The sequence below is a fragment of the Genypterus blacodes genome, unplaced genomic scaffold (assembly GCF_046128005.1).
Source record: "Genypterus blacodes isolate CSIRO-AG114 ecotype Tasmania unplaced genomic scaffold, CSIRO-AGI_Gbla_v1 ptg000032l_1, whole genome shotgun sequence".
Lineage (NCBI taxonomy): Eukaryota > Metazoa > Chordata > Actinopteri > Ophidiiformes > Ophidiidae > Genypterus > Genypterus blacodes.
Genome location: NW_027466845.1, coordinates 1,911,857 through 1,922,298, shown reverse-complemented (window position 1 = coordinate 1,922,298; position 10,442 = coordinate 1,911,857). Strand labels below are relative to the sequence as shown.

Below are 10,442 nucleotides of genomic sequence, written 5' to 3'. Positions count from 1 at the left end.
GCTTGAATTGGAGAAAGAAAGCACTTAATATATGCAACTCTATAGGAGAAATATGGAGATGAAATCCTGTTTGAAATTCACATGTTGGGACTATTTTTGCTCCGCAGGAACAAAGGGCTTCACATTAATGATATGACCAATGAATTGGACTTAACAATGTGCAAAAGATGGAAACACTCAGCTGAACGACCCCTCAGAGCAGAGCAGTTGCTGGTGCAGATCTGCAGCTCATCCCTTTCCTGCATTTCTCCCTTAACCAAACACAGATGTGCTCCGTTCAGTCACATTGCAAAGTCCACCTCTGCTTCCACCCCCTCCTTTGATTGGCTGAGAGAAACGGGAGACGTGAGGGGACTGGGTGCAGAACTCTCCACCCGGCTGTAACTTGGGTGTCATGTTTTCCCCTTTTTTGCCGTGTCTGTTCCTTTCCTCCACACACACATCACTACCATGGCTTCGGCACATGACAGAGCCGTACTCCAAGCCGTATTCAACCCCACCACCCCCTTTGGAGACGTCCCCAGCTTGAACCAAGAGGAGGAATTAGCTGATGATGGTGAGCTTCTTCCTCTGTGTATCATGTCAGAACTTTGAAACTTTATCATTTCATAGCATATTGAATTTATCTGAACACATTCCATTCCGGATGTTAAAAAAAAGAAGCCATTTTAATCCGAGATGAGTTCCGGGTGACGTTTCTGTGTTTCCCTCGCCGACGTACCTGTCAATTGGGTCTGAGTGCTTTTCCAGCCTGTTTATCTCCTCCTGCCAGACACCGGCTTTGACACAGAGTTGCTGAAGCAAGTGAAAGAGTTGGAGAGGCAGGGTGTCTCTGCGGCGGAGGCTGGGGATTTGCAAGCTGCACTTCAACAGTTCAGCCAGGCAATCCAGGTGCTGCCGAGGCGAGCGTCAGCCTACAACAACAGGGCACAGGCCCTGCGGCTCCAGGGGAACGCAGCAGGTACACGCCGCAGATTCAATAATAACCTTTGCTTTACACTCGCTATCACACCTAACAAGGTCTCCAGCAAGGACTGGCATCCAGAGCAGCGCAGTGTGCTGTCATATCAGCCCGCCGTGTCTGAGGCCTGCCAGGCTCAGTGTGGCGCCTCTGTCTATCAGATGCACTTTGTCAGTTGTGTTGTCGTTTGGTTCGGAGCTGCAGCAACCTCCTTCCCCCGTCTGTCGCAAGAGCTACAAGTCGACCCTGAGTGTATTATAATGATCAAGTTATAGCTTAAATTCCTCTCCACTTTATGCGCTTGTTGACTTTTAAATCTGTTACTTCTGTGATGATGCTACTTTATGCAATTTCACTATCAAGGGAATAACAGATTATTTTACAGTTATATTCAATTTACTTACTTTACTTAAGTAAATGAAAATCAAACATTTGATGTATGATGATGTTCTCATCATCATCTCATCTGTAGATGGTCTTTGTCCATTTAACCTCCAAAGTGATTCCAGATTGGATCACTTACTGGAGCAGATTTGCCTTCAAACACAGGATGATTAATGTGGAAAAGAGTTGAGGTTGAAAAGTTGCATCCATGCGTTTCCCCTCCTCCTCTCTCAGGGGCCCTGCTGGACCTGGATCGGGCCGTGGCCCTGAGCGGCGGCACCGGGCTGACGGCCTGCCAGGCGCTGGTGCAGAGAGGCCTGTTACGCAGATTAGCATGCCAGGACGATGAGGCCAGAGCAGATTTTGAGAAAGCAGCTGCACTCGGTAGCGAACTTGCTCGACAACAGGCCGTCCTGCTTAATCCGTACGCTGCTCTGTGCAACCGAATGCTGTCAGAGGTGATCAACAAACTACGCAACCCGGAAGTGTCGGACGTGCAGTGACGAAGACGAACAACTGTTACTTATATGAACTCTGTTAATAATAAAGTTTCTTGACAATAACTGAGACTTTCTTGTTTTCATTCCTTTGACTTAAATGAAGTGAAACCTTTCTGTCGCATTTTACTTTATTTCCTTACCACATTTGCTTCATGTTACAGCTGATTGATGCTCTGCTTAACTGATGGCTGAAGTTGCTTTGCACCATAAACTCGTGAAATATTGCAACTACTTATTTTTCCTCCTTCCTCAATCCGATATTTATTTCATTCGGTCCTTTTTTTTATGGTTCCTCGTAATTCTTCTTTACTACTTTTTGAGTCTGTCTGCTTGTCAGTCTGTCTGTCTGTCTGTCTGTCTGTCTGTCTGTCATGCCCCTTATTTACTTCCTTCATTTCTTTCTTCCCATTTCATTCCTCACAAAAAGTGTAAAAGCCAACATATAACTTCAGTACATGTTTTATTTCCCCCCTGTTGCTGTGGATATTTACTGAACTGAATCTGATCTACATTTGTGCAAACAGAAATCCTATTTATGTTATTTTCAACAAACAAACATTCTCTGATTGATAAACAGAAGATATACAATTCCCTGTGTCCTCTGTGTGACTCATGCACAGATACATTCAGTCTAATATGACAGATGGTTGTTACTATATCACACACCAGAGACCAGAAACATGGACACGAACGCTTTCCCAAGACATCTAGTAGTTCAGCATTTGTCCAGCAGGTGTCAGTGTTGTCACATGGAATCAAACATTGTGCAGAATCTGTTCCATCAAGGAAATAGTAAGGAACAGTATCTTTAAAGCAGCAGGTCTAACCTAATTATAATAATAACAATTTAAAACAGAAAATAAAAAATTGTTAAGAAGAAGAAGAAGCTTAAACTGCATGTTAATTCATATCTAAATACTAATTACCTGTGGGATCAATCAGCTTCGGCATCTATCAATAAACAGTGTGGCACTAAACAGATCAATCCTCATCTGCTTAAGGCAGCAACAACATGAATACATGAACATACAACATGAAAAATAAATAGATTGTAGTCACAGTGAATTATCATCATGTGTCTCCATCTCCGACGCCCAACAGCTCTCAGCTATGAGTCCGAGTCTATTTCCATACAGACGCTTTACAAAATCCTCTGCAACACTTGGCGGCCTCACGGGTGCATATATATCACGTCTCAGTGAGTCTAAACATGGCTTGGCTCCTGTTGTTGTCTGCCCACTGAGCTTTGGGACTGTGAGGATTATCTTTTATGCTTTACTTCTCCTTGTTTGTCTCTGACCTCTCCCAGGCAGGGTAAAGCCACCGGCTCAGAGCGCTCCTCTCTCTGGTAGAAGGAGCAGCTTTTCAGATGATCTGACATGGAACGAGCGTTGCTGAAACTCCAGCGGTCTATAGTGGAAAACAAGCAGCTGAACTCCCACACCTGGAAAACAAAGAGAGAGGGTTGAAGTGGTGTAGGAGGCTGCTGTCAAGGCACCTATCAAGTGTGGCTCTCACCACCAGGAAACATTTATAATATCAATGGAATCCAGACCCCGGGAAACCTTTTGTCACATGTCAGTGCATGATGTTATTTCTGTGTCCTTCCATTACAGAATTATACAAATTATACCCTTCAGAGGGGAACAAATACCCAGCTGCCACCCACACGTGCATCAGCAACCTGTGTTTCTAAGAATGATACCATATCTGGGCTGTGCTCACTGGCAGCGAGCCCACTGTGGGATTCCAGGTCACTGATATCATCCACAGGCTTGGCTCCACAATAGCTGCATCCAGATTGTAAACAAACCATGTTTACATGCTGATACTGTGTACATTCTTTCCCTTTGTTCTTGAAATCTTACACCGTAGAACAAGATCAGCGTGTTACAAACATCTAGTGAGTCCAGCGCATTGGAAAGGAAACAAATTCTGTCATTTCCAAATTCCCCCCCATGGTGCTGGGTTCAGTAGTAAATCTCCATTGGTGCCAAGGCGGCTGTGATTTGATTTGTAGTATTGTGTGAGAGTCACGAGAGTGTTTACAATGCAACAGCTGTCATGTTGTATCAAGGACTGAACTTTTCCAATGACTCCAGCAGACAGGTATTGTAGAGAGACAGATATAGAGGTTAGGCCTGGTGATGCAACTGCCTTTACTGTGGCCTGAAGTACCTGAGTGCAGCACATTTCCACACAATGGGATCTATCAATATAAATCTCAACCTTGAAGAGTTTGGAGGAACTTGTACTGCATTTTCGTGTTATTATGCTTTGCTACTTTTCGACTGGCGGTGCAGACTTAATATCTCGTTTAGACATTATAGACATTACCTCAACACTTTGACCCCAGCATGGAGCCTGGATCGTGACATTGGTGCTGAATACACGGCCAAACTCTTTACTTCAGTGGTGTCAAAGGGAAACAAATGCATGAGAATGAAGGAAGTCTAAAGGGATACTTGCATTCTTTCGACATTTCCAGGAGCTTCCCCCGTGGGAATATGTCTTCTTCTCCCACTTCAGGGAAACCATCCCCTTCTCCTGTAACAATGTGGCACAGACATCTCTCATCAGACGGGAGACCTGGGACAGCTGTGATAATGTAAAGCAGTCTAGGTAACCAGCCACGTGCAGGAGGATCTCCAAGGGCAGTTTGCTCAGGGTATCTAGATTACATGAAGGATTCCTCTGAGGCCTGACGCCGTTCCCGCCTGCAAAGAGAGAAGAGGAGACCTGTGGCTGCACGGCAAAGGTGTGAAGATCTCTGCAGTATTTGATTGTGGCCTGCTGACCACAGGGGTGAAACCTCCTCTGAGTGAAAGTGCACCCGAGGTAAGCCAGGGGGCAGCGCTGCTCCAACCAGCCGCTCACGCCGCCTTGTATGTCCGAGTGCACGTTCCTGAAATGAGAGCAGTACTCGTCACGTCGGAACGCTTGGCCGCAGAAGAAATTGAAAGCCGAACTTGTTTTGTTATGTCTCCTGGTGACGGATTCAGTTTGGACGTGGAGGTAAAGGCCGGCGGGTTTGTCCGCTGCGACATCAGCCAGAGACGCTTCAGCTTTGAAAGGAGCAGAGGCAAAGTTGTATGTCTGCGTTCCCACGTCGATGTAGAGACCATCTGTCACCGCGCTCTCTGAGATCACGTGTCCTTTCAGCTCCTTTTCCAAGGAGCACAGTAACGTGGCGCTGACCTCATCACACTTTGGGAGATCGTCAGCTGACACGCCTAAATCTGCCGTGTCCACGCTCTGGTGTGCGGTCTTGGCCTTGTGCGCCGGGTCCTTCAGATGACTGCGTCTGGCTCTGTAACTGGTGGGCATTTTAAAGGTGCGGACAGTTTGAACCTCAATGGGCTCCAGGTTTCCGTAAACAAAATCCTTTTCTCTCGGGGTACAAGCGGGGAGTTGTCCGAAATTAATCAGCATGGCCCCGTTGTGCACCATGTACATGTTATAATCAGCTACGTTGAATTCTTTGCCCACCTTCTCCAGGACGCCATCTTGCCACGGGGCCAGGCCGGTTACATCATTCCTGCTCGCAGCAGCAGAAGCAGCAGCAGGATGATTCCCTCCTTCGTCTCGGCTCAGTTGCGAATTTCGTGTTTCTCTTCGTCCACCGCATGATTCCTTCTCATCCTTCACGCCGCACAAATCTGCAGGTTTATCCGTGTTTTTGACAGTTGCCATGCAACCCTCCATCTCCTTCTTGCATATTTTCTCCCAGCTGCTAAAGTTCTGAATGCCCTGCAAGTCTTTACTCCCCACCAAAGCCTCCCTCTCCTCCTGACTCAGTTTTGTATCCTCCAGCCTTGTGCAACCATTTTCTGGAAATTCACCACCTTCTAAAGACGCAGTCGCACCATCCGCAGAATCGTTGACCCCCGCCGCCATAACTTGAAGGGCAGATTCCTCCATCATCAGCTCGGGGAAAACGTGCTTCATCTTGATGGACCTAAATAGCAGCTCTTGGTCCCTGAGAGCCATGGCCACATCCAGGTGCCCTTCACTTTCTGGGTCTTCTGACACATTTCTGTAAAATGCCAAGTTAGAATCTGAGACGGGCCAGCGGTTCCACTCCTGAGAACAGCTGACCACGCTGGCAGGACAGACCTCCAGGTGCTTGGCGAGCCTGTGGCGGTGCATGCTGAGGGGGCAGCCGTAGCCGGCGTTGAGGCAGGGCACCGTCTCGTTCGGGCAGAGAAGCGCATGCTCCTCTTCCTTACACATGTGCAGGATGGCGCCGCAGTGTTTGCGACACTTGATGACAGTGCACGACACAGAGATCTGTATCGGGATCTGACAGTGGATGTTAAAGCATTTGTCGCAATGTTCATGCCGACCCACTGGGACCTTTCGGCTCTTCACCTTCAGAGAAAACATAACAAGTTCACAGTGATTCTTAATGAGCACTGAGAGGCGTTATCATTCATCATCAGGCTGTATTTGAGGTGATATTGTAATGTTTTTATTACTATTATTTCTATTCTAACCCCCCCACTGACACACACACACACACACACACCAGAGGCTGGGTCAGAATATTAGAAACACTCCAGCACAACAACATTCACAAAATAATGTTTGACTGACAAACAACAACAACAAATACCCACTTATATACAAATCTAATCTATAATAATAAAGTAACCATTTGTTTGAAAATCATTTTTAATAAAAACACTTTGATGCTGATTTCAAACTGTAAAAGCTAAATGTACTTACCATTGTGGCAAACAAGATAAGCTCATCTGCTGGAAGATTTCATGCCAGAAACACTGTTAAGAGACAATTTCACAATATTACAGAAAGGAAAATAAGACATAAAGCTACACCAGGAAAATAAATGGTTAATATGAGATATAAAGAAAGTATTTACAAACCAATATAGATAAAAATTGAAGAGACAGAGAGGAATAATGTGTTCAGCTGAGTCCAAATAATGAAAACTTGATGGAATCTGTCTGACTTTGTAAGTAGAAATGTCAAGAAGAGGATCAATGCTTCTATTTCTCACCCTTTGTTCCTCGGTGCCTGTCACCTTGCATTCGCTCGCACCTCTGAAAAACCTCTGTTGTTTCTATTTATAATATCCAGACACAGTGCAGAGGGGGCAGACAGGCCAGTGGGACGGGGCACGACTGTCACACAAGCCATTAAGGGCCAAGGTCAAGTTACTGGCTGTGTGTGTGTGTGTGTGTGTGTGTGTGTTTGTGTGTGTGTGTGTGTGTAAGGTGATAATATCACATGTATTGTAATCGGAAGCCTGGCTTCTGTTCTCTACATAGTGACTCTATAAAGCAAAAATTCCAAAAATCTAATTCAAAGATATTTTCTGATTGTACAAAAACAATCTGGAAAATCAATTGTGTTTGTTTTTACATTTTTTAAGCTATTGATGATGATGATGATGATGATGACATACTGACATACAGCACATCGGCTATACGGCTATACGAGACTATCTACAGACTATGTACCATAGATTATGATTTGTTTTCCTTCATGTCTTCCACTAGATGTCAGTAGCAGACTATCGAAATCTAAATCAAAACAAAGCTTCCCCAAAAAACTCCACCCTCCAAAAAAAATCCCGCCATACATCCATGATGGCATGAATTCATTTGGGGGTTTGATGAAGAACATCGTGCATCGTCTTACTTGTGCCTGTTTACTTGATAATGTTGGTTAAATTTGGCTAAACTGATCTTTCATCCAAAAAGGATTCATCCTGACATTCACTGATTGTTCCAGTGTTAATTGAAAATGGAGACAGTTTCATATATTAAACATCAAACTGATCCCAATGGGCCTCAGACGACTGTGTTCAATCATCTACGTACAACTCTTTTAATTAATTACAAATCATCATTTAAGGATATCTTACTACTAAGAAACCCTATTTAAATGTAGATATCTGTTATAGTGTTCAGTGCCATTCACCTCCTGTACTTACCTACACAAGTACTGAGGGCATCGATTAACACTGGAAATCAATACTGGATGTAGTGGCACAGCACCGGCGTCGTCTTCTTCAGCGTAGATGTGTTGCTGCTTGGGTGAGCCTGGCAAACAGCGTTAGGCACTCGCACGAGACGACTTAACCTCCCTCTGTATTGTTTAGATACTCAGAAAACCCAACATTACAAAGTGGAGTGCAACCGTACCTTCCTACACTAACAGCAATAATGTCATCCAGTCAACGGTACAACAGTGATGTCATCCAAACTACTGATATCCCTATGATGCCATATTTATACACCACTAAATGATCCATCTGGAAGAGAGAGAGACAGAGAGAGAGAAAGAGTGAGAGAGTTGTGACCAATTGCATCACGTTAGGGGAGGCAATTCAAAAATCATTGCACTTATCACGTTTTTCCTTTGGTAGGTTATTATATTTCAGCATACAGAGTACAGATTGCAAAATTATAACACTTTAAATTAATGACATTCATCTTTAACAGTGAAGTCTTTGGCAACTTGGCACCTCAAAAGAGAGGAGGATAATTACAGCTCCTCTATTTCCGTGCTGGGGATATGAACAATTCTGAGGTTATGGATTTATGATTCATGAGCACTTCATGTCAGTTTTACTGTAATTTAATTTAACTCTACAATGGGCCTGGACAATATCAGGTTGTAAAAGAAAAAGTAAAAACGTGATCCAAAAGCATTTAAAGGTGCATAGCAACAGCACACAGCAACAGCACACAGCAACCGGCAATTCACAATCTGAGGTTCCTTCATGTTTCAAATCCCTCGTAATGATTTGTGTCCCATTTTTGAAATTCCCACTAGTTTATTATGTTGACACGGGATATTTATAAATCACAAGGATGACAGATGCAATCCTGCTGAACTTCCAAAGACCTGAGAAAGTGTGCCGGTCACATTCACAAGTGTGTTGATTAGAGAGCCTGGGCCGTGCTGAGTCCTATTAATAAGCTGGGGCGGCAGAAAAAACTACGAGATGTATTATTAAGATGAAAATGTACCGACTCAAAGCTCGGCTGGCTCAGCGTCTGCGCGTGTTTGAACTTTTAAGCTCGAAAACCAAAAGACGACACGCTTCTCATTGTTGATCTCTGAAGCTTTATCTTGTACCAAACTGAGGAATGATTTGAGTTACAAGACAATAAGATCAAAGTGGACTCTAAAAAAAGTGGAGGATATATTTATCTGAGACACTGAACAAACCACATCACAGTTTTAAAGACATTGCATAAACGGACCAGATTACGACACTCAGCCCTTTTTTTCTCCGATCAAATAAGGAAAATTGAATACAAACCTCTCCACTAAGGCAAAGCGGTGACATCATCTCAACTGGAATTCAGCTATCAAGTCAAAAATCAATACACGTTTGGGAACAAGCCACACTAAAAGCATTAGCTGACTAAAGTTTTGATTAAATGAGTAAACATGAATACAAAGAGGTCAGAATCAGCATTGAGAGCCGTGCAGCAGGGATGAAAGCCGCAAAGAATCTCAATTCATCCTCAGACAAACACAAGGAAATTCAGTAAAAAAGACCATGAATCAACAAAGAGTTCATGTTTCAAATTTTCCCTGCCATTTCTGCAACTTTAACTTGAGACATTTGTACAGACAAGTGTTGAATGTGTGAAATGTGACTTAGCTCCCTCCCTGCAGGACACTCAGAGGCGTTAACACTCTCTCCTCACCCTGTGTTGCTGTGCAGTTATGGCATGAAGGCGCTTATTGCCCCCCTGCCGCTCATCTCCACCAGGCTGGTCTCCTGTTGTGATGAGTCCTGCTCGGTGAGTCAACAGGCCTCAGGTGGACCGCCGGTGAGGTGAGATGTGGCCGTGCGAGGGTGCGTGCAGGGTGACAGCTCACACAGCATCACGGGATAAAGAAATGTTCAAGTGATAGAATTCAGTTTCAAGGTGCTTCATAGTTTGTTCCACATGATAATATGAAATGATAATATCAGATATCTGCTTTCTAGACTAAACCATCATCTAAAGCCACTTTGTGCAGCGCGGTCAGGTGTGTCGAGACGTAAAAATGGCTCTGATTGTCTCTTTTGGGATAACGGCGGGTATTAGACAGTGAAAGTCAGAGGACGGCTACGTTTCCAGATGATCTTTCAGGTGGAAGGTGATAGCGTTATCAGTTATCTCCATGTTCATCTATCATTTATCTCATCCAGATTACAACGGCAGCAGAGTTGTCGTTAGCGATGCCTCACCTCTCCATGACAGCAGGCTTTCTGTGTGGGAATTCTGAGCACGGTGACGTTCTGACACCATGTCGTGTTCTTGTCAGGCATACCGAGTGCTCCTGTCTCATTTTCCAAACCAACACTATAACAAACGCTCGTCTATAAACCCTCAGCCTGTCAATGGAACAAACTTTATGAATTTTCCAGGTTCTCCAGCAGCCATTAGGTTCTCAGTCCTGTTATTATTGAACCACAGCACGACATACCGTATGTGCAATCTGGCCCTGCAGTACACACACATGATTAGATACTGTAAATCGCTGTGTGTGTCTTACAAACGTCTGTATCCTGGACTGGATGTATCCTTACGTGTATCCTGGAAGCTGTATTCAGCTCAATGAAA

The 10,442-nt window shown here is 44.4% G+C and overlaps 2 protein-coding genes across 2 annotated transcripts; one reads left to right on the top strand and one right to left on the bottom strand.

Annotated features, from left to right (window-relative positions):
• The first annotated feature begins 388 nt into the window (after nt 1-388).
• On the top strand, nt 389-1,908 carry ttc36 (tetratricopeptide repeat domain 36). The gene is made up of 3 exons (XM_076146533.1): nt 389-556; nt 773-961; nt 1,580-1,908. The coding sequence occupies exons 1-3, from the start codon at nt 451-453 to the stop codon at nt 1,846-1,848; spliced, it is 564 nt and encodes a 187-aa protein (XP_076002648.1). The 5' UTR covers nt 389-450; the 3' UTR covers nt 1,849-1,908.
• A 1,198-nt stretch (nt 1,909-3,106) lies between these two features.
• On the bottom strand, nt 3,107-10,147 carry LOC142995225 (F-box only protein 40). Its single transcript, XM_076146209.1, has 4 exons — nt 10,067-10,147; nt 5,480-6,216; nt 4,315-5,401; nt 3,107-3,289 (listed from the first exon to the last, which is right to left on the bottom strand). Exons 1-4 carry the CDS (start codon nt 10,145-10,147, stop codon nt 3,107-3,109), a joined length of 2,088 nt encoding a protein of 695 aa, XP_076002324.1.
• Nucleotides 10,148-10,442: the final 295 nt, after the last annotated feature.

Bases quoted from the DNA above. Each gene is read 5' to 3' on its own strand.
- ttc36 (XM_076146533.1), top strand. From the start codon at position 451: ATGGCTTCGGCACATGACAGAGCCGTACTCCAAGCCGTATTCAACCCC. The intron at 557-772 runs GTGAGCTTCTTC...TCCTCCTGCCAG, and splicing joins GGAGGAATTAGCTGATGATG to ACACCGGCTTTGACACAGAG. The intron at 962-1,579 runs GTACACGCCGCA...CTCCTCTCTCAG, and splicing joins GCTCCAGGGGAACGCAGCAG to GGGCCCTGCTGGACCTGGAT.
- LOC142995225 (XM_076146209.1), bottom strand. From the start codon at position 10,147: ATGCCTGACAAGAACACGACATGGTGTCAGAACGTCACCGTGCTCAGA. The intron at 6,217-10,066 runs GTGAGGCATCGC...TTTTCTCTGAAG, and splicing joins AAGCCTGCTGTCATGGAGAG to GTGAAGAGCCGAAAGGTCCC. The intron at 5,402-5,479 runs GGAATCATGCGG...TCCTGCTGCTGC, and splicing joins TGCGGCGTGAAGGATGAGAA to TTCTGCTGCTGCGAGCAGGA.